The sequence below is a fragment of the Lolium perenne genome, chromosome 5 (assembly GCF_019359855.2).
Source record: "Lolium perenne isolate Kyuss_39 chromosome 5, Kyuss_2.0, whole genome shotgun sequence".
Lineage (NCBI taxonomy): Eukaryota > Viridiplantae > Streptophyta > Magnoliopsida > Poales > Poaceae > Lolium > Lolium perenne.
In genome coordinates, this window is record NC_067248.2 from 68372603 (window position 1) to 68400056 (window position 27454).

At 49.3% G+C, this 27454-nt stretch overlaps 1 protein-coding gene across 1 annotated transcript; it reads right to left on the reverse strand.

The window, feature by feature from the left end:
• Positions 1 to 341: 341 nt before the first annotated feature.
• LOC127319609 (uncharacterized) lies at positions 342 to 3164 on the reverse strand. Its single transcript, XM_051349590.2, has one exon. The coding sequence runs from the start codon at positions 2877 to 2879 to the stop codon at positions 486 to 488; it is 2394 nt and encodes a 797-aa protein (XP_051205550.1). The 5' UTR covers positions 2880 to 3164; the 3' UTR covers positions 342 to 485.
• Positions 3165 to 27454: the final 24290 nt, after the last annotated feature.

Genomic DNA, 27454 nt, shown 5'->3' on the forward strand with positions numbered 1-27454 from the left:
GATGTTCCACTAAAGCAAATGCTTGCAAGCCACATGAGCACGCCTCCATCTCAAAAGGAAAGCAAACAGGAGCATGTGAATACCGTCGTGAGCAAATGCTTCCTGTTCCTTGTACGTTTTGCAATGCCCGTGCCATTTAATCAGAACCATTCATTTTGTGCAAGGAAAACTTAAAAGCTAAAGAAACAAAACAATTTCAGTGCACAACGAAAAACAGATATGTTCACATACAGTACATTGCTTGCAGAAACACACAAACATTCTGCCAACAATTTCATCTCCGTCCTTTAACCGATCCATGAAAAACAATCTGCGTACAAAGCTTTTCGACAATAAGAAAATAAAATTGCAAATTGTAAAATTTTATAATCGTTAACCCGTGTGAATTTTGGACAAACGAAAGAATCATATACACAAGACACTAGTATTGCTCTCAGCTCACGTCCATATACACGTAACGGCCGGCACACGTGGACGGAGGTCGGCTACTGGCCGCCGGCCTCCATGCCCATGAGCTCCATTGCCGTGCCGACAAGCGCACAGAGGCTGACCGCGTGCCGGCTCACGCCGGCGCTGCCGGAGAAGACGTGGAAGCACTCCAGTTCCGAGGTCGTATCCGCAACTCGCCGCAGCTCCCGCCCCATCCCGGCCGCCGCCATCAGCTCCGCAAACGGAGATGAGGAATCCATCCCCAGCATCCCGATCACGAGCTCCACTGCAAACCTTCTAATCCGGGGCACCTTGATCGAAGGGCTACTGTACCACGACAACACGTAGACCAGCCTGTTCACCATGTCCAGCTCGCTGACGCCGGCAAGGGCGAGGTGGTGGGTTAGCTCATGCGGCCCCATGAGCCTCACCATCCGCGCCGCGAGGCCGAGCGACACCTCCAGACGCCTCGACTTCTTGGTCATGACGTTGCGCAGCACTGTGGCGGCGCCGGAGGTGACGGTGGCGCGCAGCTCCATGAACCGCTCGCCACCGGCGGAGTACGCGCAGAGGTTGGTGAGGATCCTAGCTGCGCCGACGCCGATCGCGTCGTCGTTGAGCGCCTCGACGAGACGGCCGACGACGGCGGGCGCGGCGCCGAGTATCCGCTCGCAGTTGTGCGGGCTGTCGAGTGCCAGCATGGCGAGCGCCTCTCCGGCCTCGACGCGCACGCGGTCGGCCTCGTCCGTGATGCCTGGTCGGAAGAACATGGCGAGGAGGATGGAGATGACGCTGCCCGTGCTGCCGATCTTCTCGCGCGCGTCCTCGTCCATGGCGAGGCGGGTGAGCACCTCGGCGCCAAGCCGCTGCAGCTCCAGGTGGCCTCCGGCGTGCTGGAGCACGGCCCGGATGTTGCTGACCGTGAACACGATCTCCGCCACCTCCTTCCGCAGCTGCTTCCCCGTGCTCCCTGTGGTGTCGGCGAGCATACTGATCACCTGCAGCGACCGCTTCACGGCCTTGGCGCGCGACGGGGTGATGACGACGGGCATGGATGGTGAGGACGACGCACTGACGATGGCAGAGAAGTCGATGATCTTGTCGAGGAGGCCGCGGGCGTTGCCGATCTTGCTGCAATTGTCGTGGTCGTGCGCGAGCTTCTTGATGATGAGGAGGCCGAGGAGGTTGCACTCCTCGGAGGCGTAGAGCAGCGATGTCACCGACTCGATGGCGCCCGGGACGCCGGCGACGCGGAGCGCGTTCCGCTTCTTGCTGGCGAGCTTGGACACGACAAGCGCCGCGGACGCCCGCGCCCCGGCCTCCGCCGCGCCCTTCCAGCTGAGCATCTCCACCAGCCGCTCCATGACTGCCGGCGACGTGCCGACCCGGCGCAGCGCGGCGTCGCCCAGCCGCGGGCTCCCGGCGACGTTGACGAGGATGCCGACGCCGATGCGCTGCTCGTCGTGCGAGCCCTCCACGAGGAGCTCCTCGGCGAAGGAGACGAGGTCCATCCGGAGGCCGTCGAAGATGCTCCCGTCCACGCACCGGGAGTAGGCGTCGTAGAAGAAGCGGCGGATGGCGAGGAGCCCCGGCGCGCCGGCGAGGTGGCACTCGCTGGCGACGCGCTCCAGCAGGCGGCAGTGGCTGACCTCCCACTCCCAGACCGCCTTCTCCGCGAGGAACAGCAGCGCCTCGGCCAGCGCGAGCCCGTAGAAGATGTCGAGCGCGGAGCGGCGGTTGGTGCGCGCGTCCACGGCGTCCCCGAAGTCCTGCCTGACGAGCCGCACCGCCGACAGCGTGACGCAGGCGGTGGCGGACGCCAGCTGCAGCCAGTAGAAGGCCCTCCCGACGTGCCTGGACAGGAAGCCCCAGCTCCTGAGCCTCCAGCTCCACCCGGACTCGGCGGACGCGCTGCTCTTGGGGGTGCCGGTGTCGAGGCCGAAGACGAAGCGGAAGGAGCGGGCGACGAGGCGGAAGCTGGAGCGGCCGGCGGCGGAGAGCGACCAGGTGGCCTGGTGCTGCCACTCCAGCTCGTGGCTGCGGCTGAAGATGCGCGCGCCCTCGATGAGGAGGATGATGGTGACGGACCAGAAGTCGTCCTTGCCGAGGGTGATGGCGAAGCCGCCGAGGAGGACGACGGTGGCCCAGATGAACCCCAGCGCGCCGAGGCCGCTGGCGGCCTTCTCCAGGATGGCCAGCCGCAGCGCCAGCAGCGTGAGCTTCCGCTCGGGCCCCGCCGCCGCGGCCCCTTCCACGCCGTCCCACGCGCTGCAGGAGGGCGCCTCGTGGTTGGCGGCGCCGCCGGCCTCGTTGCTGGAGCGCGGCGGCGAGTCGTCCGACAGCTGCGGCTCGAACGGCGTCGCGGCGAACATCACCCCGGCGCTCGGCTGCGCCTCGATGAGCACCCGCACGGACCGGCCAACGTCGGCGCTCACGCCGCCGCCGTCCATCTCCACGATCGAGCAGGCGAGCTACTGCACTGAACTAGGCTGATCAATGTATATACAGAATCCGTTCTCTCAAAATCTATCCACAGAATCTAAGCACTCGGTGCTTTGCTTGATTGCTGCGTACGTCGCGCGCGTCGTTCTTGGATTCTTGACCTGGTGCAATGGTACGTGATAGGTACCTTGATGTGGATAGAGGAGTGTGTGTGTAGAGGTATATATATGCATCCGGCCGCCATGGATGATGGAGGGCGGGTTGCGTGGGCGCGGGAGATGTGTTTGTCCCCAAGGCAAGGGAGGGAAGAAGACGGCGAGTAGTGCCTAGACGGTGTGGATGGACGGATGGGATGGGTTCTCCGCGTGGTGGAGGGGCGGGGCTGGGGGTGATGTGGAAGCAAGGTGAACGGAGGCGCGTGCTGTCGAGAGCAAGATCGCACGCACGCTTTGCTTGCTTACCCGAGCAGATCAAGTAAGGCAGCTCACCCAAGCGTTGTGCGAGATCATCCTGTCAGCAGCCTAATTTTGAATCATACACATGGAATTCATGATGCTATTTCCGTCTGTGTTGTGTTCATATGATTGTACGATATGATCACCATACGCTTAACTTTTTCTTGTGAGCCGTCATGCCGATTACATGGATCTAGGTATACGTGTACTTCCACCATGTGCATCCTTAGAGCAAAGTTCAATAATAGAGCCTACTGATGGCTATAAGTTAAGTGGCATGTTATCTATAATGAACTTAGAGCTAACATATACAATAGTGAGCTATAAAATTGTACCATTTTATCTATATGTGGTCCACCTTTCATTATCACAAAATGACTAGTAGCACGTGTGCTAGATCTGGCTCTTGCATAACAGCTCACTCCTCTGCTCTCTCTAACTAAGCAACAATATATTATTTCCATCCTTATAGCAAGCTGACTATAACTTATTGTACATGTTCTTAATAGCTAGGTTTTTTGTCGAAAATGTTAATAGCTAGGTTTGCTCCGGTCATTGTATTGTTACAGGGAAAGGCTTTGTGTAATTGATACCATCTCGATATATTATTCTTTTTATAAGTATAAAAAAATGTACGGATCCATCGTAGACACTTGCCCTTGATCTAGATATAGCTGGGAGATTATTACAACTTCACCTTGCGATATATATGCAACTGTACACATACATAATAAGGAGCTAATATAAGCAGACATATGCACGTACGTACGTAGCGAGCTAACTACAAGCGTCCCACCCCGGCTCTAACACATTCTGTCATGTTTAGAACACATCCAGCACAATCCACAAACGAAGAACCCTTTCTATTTTAAAAGACTAACCTAATGAAAGGATGGCAATTCTCACTTATATAAGCCGTGTGTAGGCTCTTCCCGTTAGCAAGATGGAACTAAAGTCACTCAGGGCTACAGTAGGTATCGTAACATTCCACCCCCACTAGGAAGCTCCCTAGGCATGACAGTGTCGCCTTGGGTACCGGTTGTTATCATCCCAAATCCAGTTCACACACTCATGTCACATTTAGACGTTTTGCGCATCCGATCTAGCCCACAAACCAAAAGACATGCTTGATGGGAGGATGGCTACTCTTCCTTACAAGCTAATCGTAGCCCCCTCCTGCTAGCGAGGTGGAACTGAAGTCACTGTAAACACTAGGTATCCAAACATTACCATGATACGTTGCACTCTTAATCGTCATAGTTTTGCACGACAATTGCTCCTACATATCCCCGAAGCATGCAATGGATGAGGCAGAGCAGCTTGGCCTCCTCCACCGCGAGCGCCGCCGCCAAAGCCCAAGTGCCACTTGAGTGCGAGACCGCCATCGATCAGTAACACCATACTCGACCAACCAACTAGAACTAATATCAGCTAACCGAATCTGTTTGGGAAGAGAAGGAGTGGATGACGACGCCTCGCCGCTTTACCGAGGGAGGGGCAATGAGTTAGGAAGAGACAATGAGTTAGGAAGAGACTTTGTGCTACTATTGGGGGTAAATGGGCCAAATATAGGCTATTTAGACAAAAAAAACTAAATATGAAGGGATTTTAGGATAATTTTCTTGGACTGGGGGAGGAGAGGGGGGGTGACGCCCCCTTGCAGTGAAACTACGCACATAGATGCGTAGGTCTAGATAGAGGTGATTACCGATTACACCTTCACTTCCACGTGTGGCGCCAAAAGTCGAGCGACATATATGTATGGATTAAATTGATGCACTAGCCAAAATTTTCAAAAGTCTAAACAGTTAAAAAAGGCTAGGCTATATATTTTAACACGCCTCAGCATGTAAAGGTTCATATGGGGAGACCGTATCCATGTACACATGGATCAAGGTATGGGGAAACCGTAGACAGGGGATCGAAAGACGACAACTGGCTTTACATTGAATATTGTGTTGGCCGAGATTTAAACTTGAGACTTATTGGTTGTGATACCATATTAAATTGACGCATTAGTCAAGTTTTCCAAACATCTTGATACCATATTAAATTCATACACAAGTTATGTTTTTTTTAAATGCAAACTGTTAGAAAAGACTAGGCTATATATTTTAACAATAGGTAAATTAGTATAGATGCAACCGTCCGTGGTTGGAAATAAGTGACTCAACTTTATCGAAATATGGATGTATCTATATATTGAAACACGTCTTGATAGATTTTTATCTAGGTAAAATTGGCTCACTTATTTTCAAACGGAAGGAAGTACAAGCTTAATCATGTGATCAGGCCGGCAAGCAAATTGATTAGTTGTAATGGATGCATTCTTGTCAAATTCTAGTATCGGTAACTTTGATGCCTCTGACCCGGCACGCTACATTCACATATACTCCAACCATATATAGGCGCGTGGACATATTTCCTAAAACAGAGACGCAAACATGATATTTTCAGTCCAAAACAGAATACGCGTGCAAGTACAATAATGGCCTTCCTTAATTTCGCCGACTAATCAAACCAATCGTCCTAGATAGCTAGCTAACCACTGCCAAACTGTTGCTTTCCTTTTTCTGCTTTCTTCGTAGCTTTTGGTCGATTAGCAAATAGAGATCGTTATCTGGCCTTACAAGCGACTGACTCGTCAATCATTGACGAGGAGAGGCCAGAGGCCGATGATGTGCAGAGAGCAAAGATCCATCTCCTTCCATTGTTGCTGCGGCCAGCAAGAAATTATCTGTACCTTCTGTAGAGCATGCTCGAACTGCAATGTGATATTGCCTGGTTTGTTTCAGGAACGTAGTCAATGATGCTTTCTTCACCAAATCAAAGGTGCAATGTTTTTAGCATAAAGTGGCAATGGCAACAGAGAGCACGGGCCAAGATATAGACTCCATTGCTTCGGCCAGCAAGCAATCAAGAACGACCCTAGTGGCGTTCTCAAAATAATTTTATTTATAACGATGTCTTATGAATCAGTAGAAATATAAACATCTAATGTTGGCGAAATCTAACAATATACTCTTGTTATCAACAGATGATCTCGTCCCTCCCAAGTCCCAACATCCATATAATTGCTTTTGTGGATAGGGTTTTAGGATTTAGGAGAACCAACGAAGATGTTTACCCCCACATTGATCTGTTGCCCGTGGTATCTCAGGTTTCATGTGCACAACATGTTTTACATGGTTGAACTTTCTAGGGTAGTAAGTAGTAACAACTTCCAAACAAGCACAAGTGCGACCCATCTTCATGTTTTCTTTCAAAAAAACCCTAGTTGTTGCTCGCACCAATTCATTAGGGCGGCGGCTCAGAAGGATCCCATCCGTCGCCGCCTTCATTTGTTGATCCCTCCTCGCTGCCACCAGATGCACCTCCAGGAAAGCCCATGCGATATCTAGAATGAGCTTGTGATGTTGTATCTCTTGGGTCATATTCGGGAAGTGACGAGGTCATGGCCCCGGTTTAGCCCACTAGGCATGAAGGAGGACCACTCGGTAGGGGGCTCATCAGCCTCACGACGTGGGTGCTCGGTCTAGGCCCGCTCGAGGACTATCTTGGAGCGCAAACCATGCCAAGATCAAGTCGAAAGATCTCTGTGAGGATTATTGGAATATGATTTATAACCAACCTTTGACCAAATTTGTATTGCTTCCTTAGACTCCACTTAGCACCATAAGGAATGGCTCAACACATGTATCCCTACGTCCTCGAGTATATAAAGGATCTAGGGAGCCTCCGAGCAAACACAACAACTCATATGAGAGCTACCATCTCACATCCATCATAGAGGAGCTCTATCCTCCCTAAGGTTCGTCCTCGAGCATACTCAGAGATAATACATCCACCAAAAACAAAAGTAAGGCTTTTACCGTGCGTTGTAGTTGGGGCCCAAACCTGCTTAAACTTTGTGTGTGCTACCATTTGATCTTGTCGGATGCATGCTTATGTCGAATAAAAAATCTACTAACAAAAAAATACCATGACAGTCGGAGCGCGAGGTAGGAGTTTAAGCGTTTGGATCTACTTGGAGAAGCTCAGATGGCCAACTATCCAGGGCAAGCGTCCAGTTCGGAACACTCGACTTCCTTGCCGATTATACTGGCTAGCTGCATCAATCATTGAGAATGATCATGCCACTTTCGGTGACACCCTTTTGATGGATACCGCTCCTACATCGACTCCGGCTCAGACACCTTGGTCACGGGACACTTCATGAGAGCCACCACACACAACACCTCACCATATCGGAGCCCCGCTAGAACTGTGGACAGGCGGCCGTTCTCTCTACCGAGGCGACGACCTCCATATCCATAAGGACGGGGGTTGATCTCCTAAAGGAGGCTGGCCCAGAGGGAAAAGATCCCTCACTCGGCTTCCGTCGAGGCTTCGGATAGACCACCCAGGCGGCCGAGCAACAAGACTGTACCATCCGCCGCTGGAGGACTACTGCATGAACTCATGGCATGGCACTTTGAAGCTCAATGCGTGGGTTTTCCTCCAAACCGCGCGGAGCGGAAAGAGGCCCCAGATCCGGGCCAGTGTCACGGTCGTCGATGCTTCAACCGACCGGACCACTGGAGGCAATCAATCCACTAGCTTGCCTACCCTTTCGCCTGAGTTATCGGCGAACGGGTGGCCATCCCTCACTCCGAGTTTTTTTTATGTTCGGGAGGGGGGGGGGGGGGGCGGACAAAGTCCCCACCTGAACTTTTTGTATAAATTTCCTTTGTTAGACCCCAAACGGTCTCGAGTGATGAGTGATTTTTATAGTGGGAGGGAAGCAGGGAAGGGGGTACAAGGGAGAAGGACATCAGCATGTGCCCTCGATCTCCGAGGAAGCGTAGCCAAGCTGCCTTGGCCACATCTTGATCATGAGGGAGTCGAGCGTGCCAAAAGCGAGCGACATCACGGCACATCCTAAGCAGGAGGGGGAGGCAAGGCTGTTGTTCCCGGAAGGCGACGACGTCCATGTGTTTCCATAGATTCCACAAATAGAGGAGGGTGAAGGCTGTCATAGTGCCAGCGGACACCTAGACGGGCGCACTCCTCCACGAGTTCCGAGTTCTATGGGACCACGTCGCCATGCTGGAGCACGGCACGGATGCCGATGATCTTAAACACGATCTTCGCGCCACCTCCTTCCGCAGCTGCTTCCCCGTGCTCCCCGTCATGTTGGCGAGCATCCTTGATGAGATCTAGGATCTCGTGAGTGGCCCGATCTCGCGATTTGACCCCGAAGACCAAGGGAAAAGGTGGGAGAACGCGAGGAACACGAAGAACACGAAGAACGCCAGTACTCACGCACGCACACCAACCCGATACACCCGATGCTTACCCCCGTGGCTCGATGGACCACGCCAATAGAATCTCCTGGAAGAGGCACGCGGCAGAATTCCCGAAGAGAGATTGGGGTTGGAGAAGAAGAGATTGATGAGGGAGAGAGAGTAGCTTGTACTAGAATCTCACTCAACAATATCCAAATCAACAACCAGGATGCCTTGATTACAGAGGGATGGTAACCCTAGGGAGACTAAGCTCAAAGGTAGGTTTGAGTTCAAAACAAGTCTAAGGGGTAAAGGAGGGGTCCATGCTACTTATATAGGCATACATGGCCAGCAAGGGCGAACAGGTACGCGAATGGATAACTTAGGCAGTTTGGTGGGTCATTCCCGTCAAACCCGGTTTGGGTCCGGTCTGACCGGGCCTATGACCGGGCGGTCCGGTCCTGGGTCCGGTCGACCGGGCGCCAACCGGGAATCTGCGAGGTTTCCGGTTTCCTTCCGGTACGATGGAGCTGCGCCCGGTTGGGCGCCCGGTTGACCGGGCCTGGGACCGGGTCGTCCGGTTGTGGGGCCGGTCTGACCGGGTCCTGGACCGGCCAACTCTCTTCTCTTCCTTGGAGCGCTTCGAGCGACGTCGGGTTCGGCTTCGTGATCATCTCCATGTCCAGCTGCTCCTCTCCTCCCCTTGACCCTGGCGTGTCCTCCTCTCTGGGGTCTTGATGCGCCTTGTACCTAATGACACATAGCACATCGGCATGAGGTAACATTCCATCCAAATGGGTACCAAGATCAAGGGTGGTGAGGAGCGAGTTCACCTCATCATGTAGAGCTTTAACTCGGGCTCGTGTCATCGGTCCACTTGGGGGACTTGTTGGTCTTGGTGTGGAGGTGTCCGAAGGCCACCCCACATCATCTCCCCCCCTTGGGAAAGAGTCGCCCTCGACTCTTGCACCTCCTCATCTCCATGATAGGGTGACAAGTCCGAGACGTTGAACGTGTTGCTCACCAAGTACTTGGATGTCGGGATGTCGATGACGTAAGCGTTGTTGTTGATGCGTTTGAGGACCTCGAAGGGGCCATCTCCTCTTGGCTTGAGCTTGGAGTTGCGCTCATGAGGGAACCTTTCCTTCCGGAGGTGGATCCAAACGAGTTCTCCTTCTTGAAATATTCTTTCCTTCTTCTTGGCGTTGATGCGGTTTGCTTGACGAAGCACATGTTCTTGTATGGTCTCTCTTGTTTCTTCATGTAGTTTCTTCATGGCGGTGGTGCGCTTGTCGAAGTCCATGTTGGTCCGCTCATGAAGGGGGAGCGGGAGTATGTCGAGTGTCGTGTAAGGTTCGAAGCCGTAGACGACCATGAAGGGGCTCCTTGATGTTGTCTTGTGCTTGGCGCGGTTGTAGGCGAACTCGGCGTGAGGAAGGCACTCCTCCCATGACTTCAAGTTCTTCTTCACGAGGATGCGTAGGAGAGTGGAGAGGCTTCGATTGACCACTTCCGTTTGGCCGTCCGTTTGCGGGTGCGAGGATGATGAGAACAAGAGCTTCACTCCAAACTTTGCCATGAGCGACTTCCAAAGATAACTCATGAACTTGACGTCTTGATCCGACACAATGCTTGCCGGTATTCCGTGTAGACGAACAATTTCCCTGAAAAACAATGAAGCAATGTGTGAAGCATCATCGCTCTTGTGGCAAGGTATGAAATGAGCCATCTTAGAGAATCTATCCACTACCACAAATATGGAATCATGACCATGCTTAGTGCGAGGTAATCCTAGGACGAAATCCATGCTAATATCGGTCCATGGTGCATATGGAATAGGCAATGGTGTGTAAAGGCCATAAGGGTTGGAGGTAGACTTAGCTTGTAAGCATGTTGTGCACCGGCGGCAAAGGCGTTCCACGTTGCGGTACATTCTTGGCCAATAGTAGTGGGTTGAGAGCATGGCATATGTCTTCTCTCGACCAAAGTGTCCCATAAGACCACCTCCATGTGACTCTTGCAAAAGCAATTTTCGAAGCGAAGACTCGGGAATGCAAATCTTGTTGGCTTTAAATAAGTAGCCATCATGCAAATAGAAATCATCCACTCCTCGTTCAACGGAACACTTCTCAAAAATCGGAGCAAAGAAAGAATTGGAAGGATAGATTTCTTTGATCTCTTCAAGTCCCAAAACATGAAAATCCAAACGAGTAAGCAAAAGGGTGTTTTTGCGGGAAAGAGCATCCTCCACAACATTGTCCTTGCCCTTCTTGTATTTGATCACATATGGAAAGGACTCAATGAACTCGACCCATTTTGCATGTCGTTTGTTCAAGTTGTGTTGACTTTTCAAATATTTCAAGGACTCATGGTCGGAATGAATGATAAACTCTTTTGGCCAAAGATAGTGTTGCCAAACTTCAAGAACACGAACCAAAGCGTAGAGCTCCTTGTCATATATAGGATAGTTGAGGCGTGCGCCATCCAACTTCTCACTATAATATGCCACGGGTTTGCCCTCTTGCATAAGAACGCCACCAATACCGAGTCCACTTGCATCACACTCAATCTCAAAAGTTTTTGCAAAATTTGGAAGCACAAGAAGGGGAGCTTCTGTAAGGCGTTTCTTCAACTCATCAAAGGCATTTTGTTGGGCCTTGCCCCAAACAAACGGAACATTCTTCTTGGTAAGCTCATTCAAAGGGCAAGCAATGGTGCTAAAATCTTTCACAAAGCGGCGGTAAAACCCGACAAGTCCATGGAAACTTCGGACTTGACCAACATTTGTAGGAGTAGGCCAATTGTGGATGGCCTCCACCTTGGAAGAATCAACTTCAATCCCATTAGCGGAAACCACAAAGCCAAGGAAAACCAACTTGTTTTGAGCAAAGGTGCACTTGGGGAGGTTAGCATAAAGCTTTTCATGACACAAGATGCACAAGACCTCTCTCACATGTTGCACATGGTCCTCGAGGTTTTTGCTATAAATGAGAATATCATCGAAATAGACAACCACACTCTTGCCAATGAGAGGACGCAAGATGTGATTCATGAGGCGCATGAAAGTAGATGGAGCATTGGAAAGACCGAAAGGCATAACGAGCCATTCATAGAGACCAAGTTTGGTCTTGAATGCCGTTTTCCATTCATCACCAATGGCCATGCGGATTTGGTGGTAGCCACTACGCAAATCGACTTTAGTGAAAATCGTGGCACCACTTAACTCATCAAGCATGTCATATAAACGCGGAATGGGATGGCGGTAACGGACGGTAATGGCATTGATGGGGCGACAATCCATACACATCCGTTGCGTCTCATCCGGTTTAGGCACAAGAATTATGGGAACCGCACAAGGGCTAAGGCTTTCGCGGACATACCCTTTGGCGAGGAGATCTTGTATTTGGCGTTGTATCTCCTTTGTGTCTTCGGGGTTGGTGCGGTAGGCGGCACGGTTTGGAAGCGGAGCGCCGGGAATGAGGTCAATGCGGTGTTCTATGCCTCGAAGTGGTGGTAGTCCATGAGGGAGCTCGTCGGGGAAGACGTCTTGAAACTCCTGCAAAAGAGACAACAAAGACGAAGGAATGTTGGATAGGTCGTTAGTCGCCGATGATGGTCCCTTGCAAATGAGCACGTAGTGCAATATGGTGGATGGGTTTTCTTGGACCTCTCTCCACTCACTCTTGGTGGCTAGGAGAACACTCTTGGTCTCACTCATATATGGCTTGTGGCGCTCACTATCTTTGTGGTGGGTTGCTCCCTCTCCTCTCATCTCACTATGGTGGGTGCGGAGTTGAGCCCTCGCTAAAGCCTTCACATTGTCCGCGATGATTTGGCTAGGAGTCATCGGGCACAACTCGAACTTCTTGTCGTTGACCTTGAAGGTGTATGTGTTGGAGAGTCCATCATGTATAGCCTTCTTGTCAAATTGCCAAGGGCGGCCAAGCAACATGTGGCACACCGTCATGGGTACCACGTCACACTCGATAGTGTCCTCATAAGGTCCAATCTTGAAGGTGACGGTGACGGTATGTTGTATCTTGACGTTGCCCTTGTCACTGAACCATTGGATATGGTAAGGGTGAGGATGCTTGCGGAGAGTGAGGTTGAGCTTCTCACACAACTCGGTGCTAGCAAGGTTATGGCAACTTCCACCATCTATGATGACCTTGATCGACTTGCCACCAATTCCGGCACGGGTTTGGAAGATGTTGCACCGTTGGTCTTCCATAGCTTGAGGTTGTGTTGTTAGCACCCTTGTGACCACAAGTGAGGGACTTGGGTCATGCTCGCATAAGAGAGGGTCTTCTCCACTATCTTCCTCATAAGCTTCTTCATTTGCAACGGCGGCTTGCACAAGGGCTTCATATTCATCCTCATCAAGCGTCTCGATGTCACCATTCTCCATAGTGATCATAACCTTGGTGTTCTTGCACTCAAACGATTTGTGGCCTTGGGTGCCACACTTGAAGCAAGTGACATTAGAGGGTCCCGTAGATGCCTTAGAGGAGGCGGTGGAAGACACCGTTTGCTTCATGCGACTTTGGATAGTCGGTTTCTTGGATGGTGTAGAGGACACGTCGGCCTTGACACTTGTAGTAGGAGGAGTTGATGTAGCGAGCTTGGAGGAGAAGTATGTCTTGGCCTTGGAGTACTTGATTCCTCAACCACTTGGCGCTCGGCCTTCGATGCTTGGTGGACCAACTCAACCATGTTGGAGTATGGTTGGAACTCCACGATCCTCTTGATGGGGTAATTGAGGCCATTGAAGAAACGAGCAATGGTTTGGTCCTCGGACTCTTGGATGTTGGCTCGCATCATAGTGAGTTCCATCTCCTTGAAGAACCCCTCAACGGTCTTGGTGCCTTGCTTCAACTTTTGGAGCTTGTTGAAGAGGTCGGTCATGTAGTGCGTTGGGACAAAACGAGCTTGCATCTCCTTCTTCATTTCTTCCCAAGTGTCAACTGGAGGTTCACCCTTTTCTTCCCTAAGAGTGAGGACTTGCTCCCACCAAGTGTTGGCATAATCCTCAAACTCAAGCGATGCCATAGCCACTTTCTTGGCACCGGAGTAGTTGTGGATGCGGAAAATTTTGTCAACCTTGAGTGCCCATGAGAGGTAGGCCTCGACATCTTCTTCACCCTTGAACTTTGGCATGGTGAATTTGAGCCTTCCAAACATGTTTTCTTCATCCTCCAAGTTTCTTCTACGAGGAGGGGCGACTTCATCTCTTGCGGCTTGAGGAGGAAAAGGAGGTCTTCTACGGCCAACCATAGCACTGGGTTGGCGTTGAATGTGAACACTTGCTTCACTTGGTTCATGGTGAGGATGTGGTTGAAGATCTTGTCGCGGTTGTTGACGATGCTCGATGTTGGCCCTCTCATCTTGATCATGGTGTGGCTCTCCTCGTCCACGTTGGTCATGGCGAGGGTGGCGGCAGAGATCTCGCCGAGGTTGATCTTGAGGACCTTGGTCTTGGGGTTGGTCGTCACGCCCATGGTGGGTGACATAGGCATCCCCAATGGGCCTGCCGAAGATAGTACCCGGGGTTTACTGAAGGCCCACTACCCGAAGAATAAGAAGATTCGGAAGCCCAAGATATTATTAAGGAAAGCTAGAGTTGTAATAGGAAGCATTATTTGTAATCTTGCGGGACGAGTTAGAAACCGACCCGGACTCTATAACTTGTACAACACGAATCCCTCGGCTCCGCCTCCTATATAAGGGGGAGTCGAGGGACAAAGAAAACATCGAATCATTGTCTCTTAAACCCTAGTTTTCATAATCGTCGAGTACTTTTCGGCTGAAACCTTCGAGATCTACTTGCCCTCTACTTCCAACTAAACCCTAGTCTACAACCCGTAGGCATTGACAAGTTAATACCTTGTCAATTGGCGCCGTCTGTGGGAACTAGAGGCGTCAAGGATTTGATCTCGATGGCACGTTCAAGATCGTCGACTTCATCAACCGCAAGCAACGCGATGGATCGAGGTAAACAGATCGCAACTGATCTTGTCGATTTTGTTCCTCACCCGCCCTCCCGTTTGGATGCATATGCGTATCTGGAGGAGCCTATGGAGATGACGTTCGGAAGATTTCACTTTCGCGTCGAGAAAGAGGGATCGTATCGTGTCGAAATTCCGATTTCGTCGGGATCGTCGGCGGTCGATTCCGATTTTTCAAGCTATACATCGTCAACCGAGTCAGGAGAAGAAGAAACTTCGACGTCACGCTTCATCAGCACCAGGGCAAGAGAAAAACTTGCCAAGATCTTCAGCGACATGTCGTTTGAGTCATCTGCGGACTCCTATATAAGCGATGGCTCAAGCAGTGTTGACAGCTACGACTTCATCGACAAATCTACTACAGTGGGCAAGGTCTTCGCCAATCTTCATGATGGTGTCACCAAATCCAACATAGATCTGAATACAAAGTATCATCAGATTTATGTCATCGGAGAGCCAAGTCATGATCAGGAGGAAACATCTGAGGCTTTCAACGATTTGGGAAATCCATACATCGATCCCTCTGATTTGCGACGAGGCCTAGGCAATAAATATATCGGGCCACAGCCGCGAGACAGAGTCCGACTCCCGCAAGCAGCATGGGATAGAGCCGCAAGAGCTATGGATGGCTTAGAACCAATGGCCACCACAGCCACGCCAGAAGAATTACAAGCATATCAATATAGGCTCGCACGAGCTGCAAGGAAATTGTAAAAACAGACAACTGAGCTAAACAGAAGAAAGGAGGCAGCCTCTGCATCAAGTAGGCGAAGGGCAGAGCTGAGTCGACAATCTAGAACTTCGGGTGATAGCCACAGAGAAGCTCGGAACAGAGCAAGATCAAGGTTACAAAACGTACCTGAAGGAGAAAGAGAGCACTTGGTTCAAAACCTCGACATGTCTTTTATGTTGATAGACACGAGAGGAAATATCATACCCAAGACACAGAAGCTGGGTATATGGCGACACAAGCTTTCATCCTTGCATCCAGACCACCCCTAGGAGATCCAAGGGAGGCATTGTATAACATGGCAATGGCAGGAGTTGGAGCCATGGGGACGGCGTTTGTATCAACACCTCCCGAAGGAACAGCAAGGCAAAATAGTCCACGACCTGCGGCAGCAACAGCAGCAGCTCCCGAAGGACCAAGTGGAGCAAGGGACACGGCAGCACAAGCAAGGGTTGATAGAGCACGACAAAGCAGAAGGGAACATCGGCAGTCCCCAGAGCTAAACGACGAGGACATGTGTGGGTTGCCATGCTTCACAAGGAGAGTTCGAAAAACTCGAGTCCCTTCAGGATTCAAGTTACCCGATAACTTCAAGAAATTCGATGGCCTTCAAGATCCAGAGGATTGGCTAATCGATTATCTCGAGACGGTGAAGCTCACATGAGGAACCAGAGCAACAGCTATGCAAAGCATCCAGGTGCATCTGAGTGGAGCCGCACGATCTTGGATAAAGAAACTTCCTCCAGGATCTATCGACAGCTGGGAAACCTTCGAGGACGTGTTCGTCAAGAACTTCCGGTCCACATGTAAAAAACCTGCGTCATTAGAAGAGCTAAGAGCATGCCGACAGAAGCCAGACGAGCCTATGAGAAAATATATCCAAAGGTGGAATATCATCAAAAACTCGGCAGAAAATATATCTGACGAGAGAGCAATAGATGCGTTTGTCGCAGGAATCAGGCGCGGAAATTTTGTCGAGGATTTGGGGAGGACCAATCCAAAGACAGTATCCGCATTAATGGAAATAGCAAACAGATGGGCAGATGGAGAAGATGCTGTTCACAACAAACGGCATAGGTCGCCAGAGGAAGACCGCAGTCGAAATTATCAACCAAGGCGACGATTTCCTCGGCCGTACTCGAGCTATGATGCTCCAGGACAAATCTCGGCTAGATTTCGATCAAGCGCAGGAGGAAACAACAGAGATGAGTACCAGAGAAGCAACGAGCAATGAGGCGACAACAGAGATGACTCTCGAAACAATAGGCAAAATAGCGGGCCAAGGTTCCAGAGGCCTTTTGTGTCTCCCGAAGAGATGATGAACGGGCCGTGTCACATGCACTTTTTCCTCGACAGCAACGGAAAAAGACAACAGACATCTGCAGAAGGATTGTCGCAATTTCCAGGCAATGCTAAGGTATGCAGGGCATGCTAATGCTCAGGCAGCACAGAGAAATCCTCGAGAACCCAGGAGTGAGATTCACTTGCCACCTCCTCCCGCGATTACGGATGACAATCGACATCAGCTCAGAATAGCGGCAGCACCTCCACCACCACCTTACGTGGATCCTAACTCTAACGGAGCTCGATGATTCAGAAGGGAAGGCCATCCAATAGAACTCAGAAAGTAATCTCGCGGCAGGTGTTTATGGCAGAAAAATGCCTCCACCAACAGTCGAGTATCTTAATTGGTCAGGGCAGGACATCGGGTTCACCATAGCGGACCATCCACAGCAAGTTCCTCGACCAGGGCAGTCAGCACTCATACTACCAGCGGTTATCGCAGGATTTGACGTATCTCGCGTGTTTATAGATGGTGGCAGCAGCTTAAACCTTATGTACGCAGATACATTAAGGAAGATGAACATATCCCTAGCAAACCTGAAGCCAACAGACACGAGATTCCACGGTATCACACCAGAGAAGCCAAGTTATCCGCTGGGGAAGATTAATCTCGACGTTCAGTTTGGGACCCGAGAAAATTACAGAATCGAGAAGTTGGAGTTTGAAGTCGTAGATTTCCCATCACAGTACCACGCTTTGTTGGGACGACCAGCATATGCTAGATTTATGGCGGTACCACATTACACATACCTGCTGTGGAGGATGCCTGGACCTAAGGGACCAATCACAGTCAAAGGAAGCTTCGCCCTAGCCGATAAATGTGATAAGGATTTTCATCGAATATCAGAAACTTTCGGGATGCAAGCTGAGTATTTAGCGTCAAGGCTCATGACTGACTACGACGTGCTGCCAGACGTTGGAAGGCCAAATAAAGAATCAACTTTCAACACTGAGAAAAATTCTAAGGAGGTGCAGATTCACCCGACAGACCCGAAAAAGACGACATCCATCGCAAACGACATGGACCTCGCATAGGAAAGCGTGCTCATCGAGTTCCTCCGTGAGAACTAGAAAATCTTCGCATGGTGTCCAGCTGACATGCCAGGAGTACCCAGGGAACTTGCCGAGCACCACCTAAACTTGGATCCACTAGCGAGACCAATCAAACAACCTTTGCGACATTTTTCGGAACCAAACCGCAAGGCTATGCTGTCAGAAATTGATCGACTAAGAGAAGCTGGTTTTATCAAGGAGCTGCACACAGAGGCCACATGGGTAGCAAATCCAGTGTTGGTGCCGAAGAAAAACACTAAGGTCCTTCGCATGTGCGTTGACTTTACGTGTCTCAATAAACATTGTCCAAAGGATCACTTTCCCCTCCCAAGGATCGACCAAATTATCGACTCCACGGCAGGATGTGAACGTCTTTCCTTTTTGGACGCATATTCTGGTTATAACCAGATCAGGTTAAAAGAAGAAGATGAAGTAAAAACAGCGTTCATCACACCTTACGGCGTGTTTTGCTACAGAACAATGCCCTTTGGTCTGAAAAACGCGGGAGCAACATATCAGAGGATGATGCAGAAGTGTTTGGCGACACAGATTGGGAAAAATGTGCAAGTATACATCGACGATGTCGTCATAACATCAAAAAAGGGGGCGACGCTGATCGAGGATCTCAAGGAAACCTTTGACAACCTCGACAAATTCTGCCTCAAGCTGAACCCGACAAAGTGCTCCTTCGGCGTCCCAGCAGGAGAACTTCTTGGGTTTCTAGTTTCAGCAAGAGGGATTGAAGCAAATCCCGACAAAATACAAGCTATCGTGACAATGAGGAAGCCAACAAAGTTGAAAGAAATACAGCAATTGGGCGAGTCGCAGCTTTAAGCAGATTCGTCGCCAGGCTGGGAGAAGAAGCGTTACCATTTTATGCTTTAATAAAGCAAGGGGAGAAATTCCAGTGAAACGAAGAAGCCGATAGAGCTTTCGAGGATTTGAAACGCACAATCTCGACAACACCAATCTTGGTGGAGCCGAAGGAAAAGGAACCTCTCCTGCTGTACATTGCAGCCACACCCCAGGTGGTTAGCACGGTGTTAGTCGTCGAAAGAGAAGAAGAAGGGAAACTCCATGGAGTGCAAAGGCCGGTATATTTCATCAGTGAAGTTTTATCGCCTTCCAAACAGAGGTACCCGCAGTACCAAAAACTAGCATATGGAGTGATTACAACGGCAAGAAAGTTGCGCCACTATTTTTCGGCACACCCGATAATAGTAGTCAATGAAGCACCTCTCTCAAATATACTGAACAATCCAGAAGCTACAGGAAGTGTCTCCCTTTGGGGAATAGAACTTTCCCCTCGGGACATCACGTACGAAAAAAGAAAGGCAATCAAGTCGCAAGTTTTGCCAGATTTCATTGCAGAGTGGATGGAGCTGCAAAACACGGGACCCCCAGATTTGTCGAGAACTTGGACTATGAACTTTGATGGATCCAAGAGAGTAGAAGGAGCTGGCGCAGGAGTGATACTTATATCACCTGAAGGCAACAAGTTAAAGTATGTCCTACGGATGACGTTCCCAAACGCATCCAACAATGAAGCAGAATACGAAGCCCTCATACACGTGATGAAGATGGCGAAAGCTTGCGGCGCAACTCGACTAAAAATCTTTGGCGACTCACAATTGGTGGCTCAACAAGTTATGAACCAATGTGATGCAGTCAATGATAGCATGATAGCATACAAGGAGGTGTACAATGAGCTTGAGAAGCTGTTTGATGGATGCGAGGTAAATCACATCAGTAGGTTGAGCAATGATGAAGCCGACGTTCTCGCAAACATCGGGTTGCAGTGCCTCCCAATCCCGCCAGGTGTATTTTGGGAAGAAATAGCGGAGAGATCCACAAAGCCGAAGAAGGCGCAGAAAAAGCAAAGGAAGAAAAAACTTTGGCGCCTCTCAAAGAAGCCGTGGAGGACGAAGAGGACCAAGAGCTTGTGATGATGGTAGAAGTTCCTTGGATGCAAGCCTACATATCGTATATCATTCGGAAAGAAATACCCGACGATCCAGTTGTGGCAAGGCGAATTATTCGACGGTCCAAAGCCTTCACAGTAGTCAAAGGGGAGTTATACAAGCGAAGTATTTCAGGCGTCCTGCAAAGGTGCGTCACACCCGAAGAAGGAAGGATAATCCTAAAAGACGTGCATGAAGGAATATGTGGTCACCACGCGAGCAGCAGAGCTATTGCAGCCAAGGTTTTTCGGGCAGGATTTTACTGGTTGACAGCAATAGAGGATGCAAAAGAGATAGTGCGAACCTGCGATGCGTGCCAAAGATTCGCCGCAAAACCTCACTCTCCGGCGGCAGAGCTGATGCCAATACCATTGTCGTGGCCCTTTGCCCAATAGGGACTCGATATGGTGGGCAAGTTGCACAAAGCTTCGCCAGGAGGATATGAGTACCTCTTGGTTGCTGTCGATAAATTCACAAAGTGGGTAGAAGCGAAGCCAATAAATTCACCAGATGCAGCATCGGCAATAAAGTTTGTGAAAGGCCTCGTTTTTCGGTTCGGAGTGCCTCATAGCATTGTCACAGACAACGGTACTAACTTTACGTCCAAGGAATTCAAGGAGTACTGCGCAGAAGTAGACATTAAACTGCACTTTGCGTCAGTTGGGCACCCGCAAACCAATGGCCAGGTCGAGAAAGCTAATGGCATCATCTGCAACGGCATCAAAAAGCGCTTGCTAGGACCGCTTGAAAAAGCTCGACATACCTGGCCAGAAGAATTGCCAAGTGTTTTATGGAGCATCCGAACAACACCAAATACGGCGACACAAGAAACTCCGTTCTTCCTTGTCCACGGAGCTGAGGCAGTACTGCCAATTGAGATAGAGCATGATTCTCCAAGAGTGACAGAGTATGACGAGGAAACTTCAAGAAAATCTTTGGAGGACGACGTAGACGCACTCGATGAAGCTCGAGATGAAGTACTTTCACGAGTCACCAAATACCAGCAGGACCTCAAAAACTACCACAGTCGACGGTTAAGGCCAAGATCTTTCCAGGTCGGAGATTTGGTCTTACGATTAAATCAAAAAAGTACTGAAAAGCTCGAATCGCCATGGCTAGGCCCTTACATCGTCACAGAAGTAATCGAAGGAGGTGCATACAGGATCAAGGACAAGAAGACAGGGGTTCCCGAGAAAAACCCCTGGAACGTGGCGCAGCTCAGGCGGTTCTACGCTTAGAGTCGGAATATAGTCCTCCTCTGTAAAAATACAATGTACTGAAACGCCCGCGAGTTTTCAGACGCACTCTTTTCCTTTTCGGGGCACCGAGTGGGGCCGGAAAGGTTTTTAATGAGGCGTGCTCGCGGTGCTGCAATATAATAAAGATAGTGGAGACATACTTCTTATTCTTCGACACGCTCGGGGGCTCAACGCCTTCAAGTTACAAAATATACACAATATAGATAAACTAGACTTACCGAAATATTTCGCCTTGGTACAAGAATACCTCGCCAAATAGAACATCGGAAGCTAACAACTATAAATATAGAGTACTCGTCGAAATTTTACTGCTTTGGTTTAAAAACCTCGCAACAAAAATATAGAACGGCACCACCAAGACACTCGGGGGCTTGTACCCATCGACAGCGAAATATATATATATCTCCTTGGAATAAGAGAAAAATCTTCGTGATAACAAATCAGTATAAACTCCAGCCAAAGGCTCGGGGGCTTGACGATCAAAAATAGAAACAATACATATTTTCAGAGTGGACAGCTTTACAATATAGATCATGCTTTCAAATGCACAAAGACATATTAATGAAAAAGGAAAAAAATCCTCAGCGGATACCTAGCACATGGTCTATGGTTACTCGCTCATTGGAAGGGCGAGTACTATGCTCGGCATAGCTACCCTTCACAAAAAACTTGACATCCATCCGAAGAAGTTCATCCATCATGTCTTCGGCTATAGGAGTCACAAGATCATCAATCTTGCCCATGTTTCTCTTTTTCTTCGACATCTTAGCCAGGCACGTGGGAACAATTTGATCCATGGGCAATTTTGGATAGCAAATCTTTATCATCATCATAGCAAATCTTGCGCCAGCAGAGAGTTGAGCCCGCACAAAGCCATGGATTCGGGGAGCATCTCGAAATTTTTCCATTAAAGCAGGAAGAGTTTCTGGCATCTTGTTGCGAGGGAACATGGTTCCATAAACCAAAAACAAAGTCTTCGTACAGAAGTCAAGGAAGTCACGGACCTGAGCCGCGCGATCTTGGAATCTGACAATTTGGCGGGTACGCTCAGGGGTAACCCAAAAATTCGAACCATGTTGTGCAGCCAGTCTGAGCAAAACATTGGCTCGAGCTTCAACACGTTGATCTTCGGCAGCAGTATCCAAAAAATGAGCCTGGTATAGCAAATAAATTGTCAAGGAAGGAAAAAAATAGCGCAAACAACGTCAAGCATGGTTATGAACAGGAAACATACCTGTCATGTCCAGGCTGGCGTCAATCATTAGCTGAAGCATATAATTTTCTCGAGAAGAAGCTTCGGTAGCCTCAGCAACAGCAGCATCCTTTGCAGCAATGGCTTCTTTCGCCTGTTGAAGAGCAATTTTCTCTCTCTCGGATGCTTGTCGAGACTGCTCCATCATTGCAAGAGTTTGTTTCTTCATGGATTGGAGTTGTTGACGAAGTTCTTGCAAATCTTGCGACAAATGTTGACTAGAAAAATCTTCGATAAGGATTTTCTTCGAGAATGAAGAAGCGGGCGAAGTATCGGCAGAACAAGGATTGGCGGAGTAGTTATCAAATATCAACTGGAAAAGAAAATTTTAAACATCAAACAGTGGCGCAAGACAGAATTCCATTGATCTTCATGAAATTTACATGGATATTACAGAAGGGGTTCTTCAAAAGGGACTACTAAGGTAATTGTCGCCAACTCTAATATGGCGACAATAGCTAAAGAAACAGAAAAAATAAAAAGAAGGGGCATTCAACTAGACCTCCGGCTTTGATGAGCTAGGAGTTGAAGATGGCTTGATTCCAAGATAGGCCAGGATTTTCTTTGTGTTGGGCTTTGCCGCCTTGATCAGCGACCGCCACTTTGTTTGCTCTATCTGCTCCGTGTCGCCTACTTTCGCCCAGTCGATAGTTTGTTGGCTATCAGCGACCAAGGCAATAGTGTTTTCAACAGCAATCTTCATGTTCTCCTGGCGCATCTTCAGTCCAAGATCCTCTGGTGGGTTGAAGTCCTTGGCAAGAGCAAGGAAAGTTTTGGGTTCCGCTTTCTTCGGGAAGAAGTAGGGGAACAGCCGCAACAATCCTGAATCAGCATGTCCAATGCCTTCGCGAGCTTCGGTTCCATGAAACTCAAGCATAGAGAGCGCGTCAAGAAGAGGATCGTTATCAGGATCTTCAAGCTCGAATTCTTGGTTTGTTTTACCTGTCGCAGAAAATATATGTTGGTTGACAATAAGTAAAGAAAAGCAAAGTCTAAGAAAAATAGAGTGGATCAACAAACTTACTGACAAAGCGCTGATTCTGCGTGTTCAAGCGCTTGATGATCGCCGTTTCACGAGTAGCCTGGGCGGCTTTGTGCTCGTTCAAAGCAGTTTCGGCATCATCAAGTCTTTTCTGCAGATCTTTGACACCAGCAGCTTCTGCCTTGGCTTTATCAGCCTCTGCTTTAGCTTTGCTAGCATCAAGCTCAGCCTTCTTGCGAGCCGCTTCACTTTGCTCTAATTTCTGAGCAAGTGTGTCGACAAGCTTGTTGGCCTCTGCAAGTTTTTCTGCCAAAATAGTTAAGAATCGTCAAATTTGCGACAAAACAGGAGCAAGAAGTTATAAACAAGGGCTAGCAAAGAATTATTACCTTCAGTCTTGCTGGCATACTCACGGTACCCAATGAATTGGGCACTGATGCGCACAAGCTCTTTGATCATAGGCTGTCAAAGAAGGACAAAGAAAGAAAATGTCGGTATGGGAAAAATATGATGGCATAAAGAAGAAAACAGAGGAAATATAAACAGTGACAAGAAAATTAAGAACTTACATCATCCAAGAGAGGGTTAGAGGAGCTACCCAATTGGAGGGTAGGCTCCGGGATTGTTTCAACCCTTGTCCTTTTTGGTGAAGGGACAAGAGGGCTTGAAGGGGGAGTAGGAGCGCCGACATTTTGTTGAGGAGGCGAGGATTCCTCTCCTTCAACTGGTGTCTCCGAAACAACCAGAGTATGTGACGTACTCGTTCGAGCAGCCACATCAACAGCTGGTACTTCTTCCTCATCATCACTGCGATTAAATGTCGGCAGCATAACAAGCAAGATAGACAAAAATCTTCGAGTACAAAAATACAGGCAAATAAAAAAAAGGGTGACTTACGAGCTGATGAGGGACTCAAGGTATGGGTCGTAAGCTGCCTTCTGGCGTGAAGGAGCAACTTCTTCGGCTTTGGAGGTGCCGGAATCTTCGACATCGTCCCTTTTCCTTTTGTTCTTTGGAGAAACAGCAGGAGGAGGAGATTGTGCCGATGCAGTGCCTTCAGAAGATCCCGCAGATTTTTGAGAATCTACGGGTTCATTCACAAAGGAGGGGGCATCTTGGTTGTCGTCGGTGACAATGGCCCTTTCCTCGACTTCTCCACCTTCAGGAAGGGGAGGAAGCGAGTCAAGATTTGGATGGTTCTATATAAAAAAAACAGGGGAAGATGTCAAGAAAGGAGTTACAAAAAAAGATAGCAAGGCAATAACAAATCAATCGACAAAGTTTACCTTGGGAAGCGCATTGGTGGCGCTGTACGGCTTTACACGGCAGGAAGAAGGGACAGGATCTTTTTTGCTGAGGGAGGAGATTTTTCGGACAAGCTTTTCTAAGTCCTTGACCTCTAAATCCGCCGACAACCGATCTACGTCCTTGTCGCCAGCGTACTTCCAGAGAGGGAATTTGCGAGCTTGAAGAGGCTGCACCCTGGTTCTAAGAAAATACGCTGTGATCTGAATACCTGACAGCTCCTTGCCGCGAGTATTTTGCAACTCATGGATACGAGTCATCAGGGCCTCTGTCGACATTTTTTCTTCTTCGATAGCCTCTGCATCCCAGGAGCGGCGGCGAAGGATTTTCTCGGCACCATCGAAGGGAGGGATGTTGTCTTCAGCACATCCATGGTTTTCTTCCTGAATGTACAACCACTTCTTGCGCCACCCCTGAACTGAGTCAGGGAGTTTGACGTCGAAGTAGTCGACTGTGGGGCGAACGGAAATAACAACGCCGCCTATATTATAGGCGACATTGGGAGAGCCATTACGGCGACAAAGAAAATGCGCTTCCATAGCGCCCGCTAGGGCTGGACGCCAAGGAAGGCCTCGCAGAGGGTGATGAAAATGGAGATGTGGAGGATAGAATTTGGCGTGAGGTGGTGAAGTTGCAGACCGTAAATGAAAAGCAGTCCGCGGAGGAAAGGATGAATGGGGGCGGAGAGACCGCGGATGAGATGGTCGATGAAACTTACCCGATACCCCATTGGAGGGGTTGGGTAGCTTTCTTCACTAGGGAAGCACAGCGCCTTCGGCTTCTTGCTGATCCCTAGCTTCTTCAGGAGATTGATGTCCTGGGTGGAAATTTTGGACCTTTCCCACTCCGCGCTTCCCAGATCTACGGCAGCCATTGACGACTCCGGCATGCTGTGTCTGATCAACCGATGAGGTGGCATCAACAATGGCGCGGGAATGCAGCTAGGAGAGGATGAGCTCTGGGAGTTGTGGGGCGCAGGAGGAAGTTTTGCATATGAAAGCAGGGGAACGGCGCGAGCGGAAGTGCTCGAGGAAGAAGAAGGGGATCTTATATAGAGGTGCGGTGAAGCGGCGGACCGTTGGATGGAAAAAGTGTGCGGCAGATGATAACCACGTGGAGACAGGGGTAAAAAAGTATTTTAACATTGAGAAGTTACGGTACGTGCGCCAGAAAAAGCGGAGGACGTGTGTCCCCACCTGCACGACGTGTCAAGATAATGGTTACTTTGGGCCCGCAAGGCAGCGGGAGAAAACTTCTCGCGATTTTCGGACTCGAAATCGTGGCTATTGTCAGCAATAACGTCACCTTTGCAGGAAAAAATTCGCCTCAACAGTTTCATAAAAAAGGCGACATGGAAAAATATTGATGAACCTTTGATCAAATACAAGTTTTTGATCAAATGCTCGGGGGCTACTTTGAAAAAATGAAAAGATCAAGAAAGGCAAAATAGAAATGGTGTGAGCCTATGATCAAATACAAATATTTGTTCATAGCCTCGGGGGCTACTCCCATCGGGAGCGCTGTTCGCGCAACCGAGAAAATTGTAAAACTTCGAGAGAGAAAGAAAATATAGCGGCATAAGACGTGGAGCCTACACCCAAGCACAAGTCCTTAGCTGTAGCCTCGGGGGCTACTCCCATCGGGAACGCTGTTCGCGTGCCTGATGAAATTATAAAAAAGAAAGAAAGAATGAAAAGAAGAAAGATAGAAAAGCAAAAGAGTATATTCCAAGTTATAAATAACTCTGCATATACTCCCATCGGGAGAGCAATATAAGTCATCTTTGACTCAATAAAATGTGCCATTCCAACAGCCGAATAAGCACTCGACAATATATTCTCAGAACGCCAAAGTTGCGATCAATTTCTGAATGCCACAAAACTTTGCGAAGGTAAGACCCCAGATCCGTTCTGTGAGGCGTGGCGCCGTCTCTGACGCCGGTTTGCTACTTTTATCCGTATCAACAGATACGAAGAAAAATCCTAACGGACGCGTTAGGTACCCGATAAATATGACTGGGACTCGACAGAATGGTAAGACCTTAAGCGGCACCTGTCGAAGTTTACATCAGTATCCCGAGATCATGTCCAGGGACGTGATCTTGAAGTAGGTTTTTGCGGATTGCCACTAGCGCAGTTAACTAGTACCTGATCCGTCAGATGAACTAGCCCCAACTACCATTATCCCTGTACAATATAGAAATTTATGTGAAGAAATATAGAAAAGTTTTAAGTTGTTGAGTAAAAATAAACAGTCGAGATTTTCCCTGACTCTACGATTCAAGCAAAATCTCGGGGGCTACTGACATAGGCATCCCCAATGGGCCTGCCGAAGATAGTACCCGGGGTTTACTGAAGGCCCACTACCCGAAGAATAAGAAGATTCGGAAGCCCAAGATATTATTAAGGAAAGCTAGAGTTGTAATAGGAAGCATTATTTGTAATCTTGCGGGACGAGTTAGAAACCGACCCGGACTCTGTAACTTGTACAACACGAATCCCTCGGCTCCGCCTCCTATATAAGGGGGAGTCGAGGGACAAAGAAAGCATCGAATCATTGTCTCTCAAACCCTAGTTTTCATAATCGTCGAGTACTTTTTGGTTGAAACCTTCGAGATCTACTTGCCCTCTACTTCCAACTAAACCCTAGTCTACAACCCGTAGGCATTAACAAGTTAATACCTTGTCAGTGGGCATGGCGATCCGCTTGGTGACAATCTTGTTGTAGGCCTTGGTCTTGTGGAGGACGCTCATGTGGACGAGTGTGGCGATGTATTTCTCCACGCCTAGAGTTGGAGCGAGAGTCTTCATGACGAGCATGTGGGCGATGAGGTCGATGATGGTTTTCATGCCTTGAGGAAGAGCTTGAGGACGAAAGGCCACCATGAGAGTAGTAATCTTGTGGCGAGCTTGATGAAGAGGAAGTAGAGCGGTGTCGGTGATGGCGACCCAAGTTGGTGATGGCGTGCTC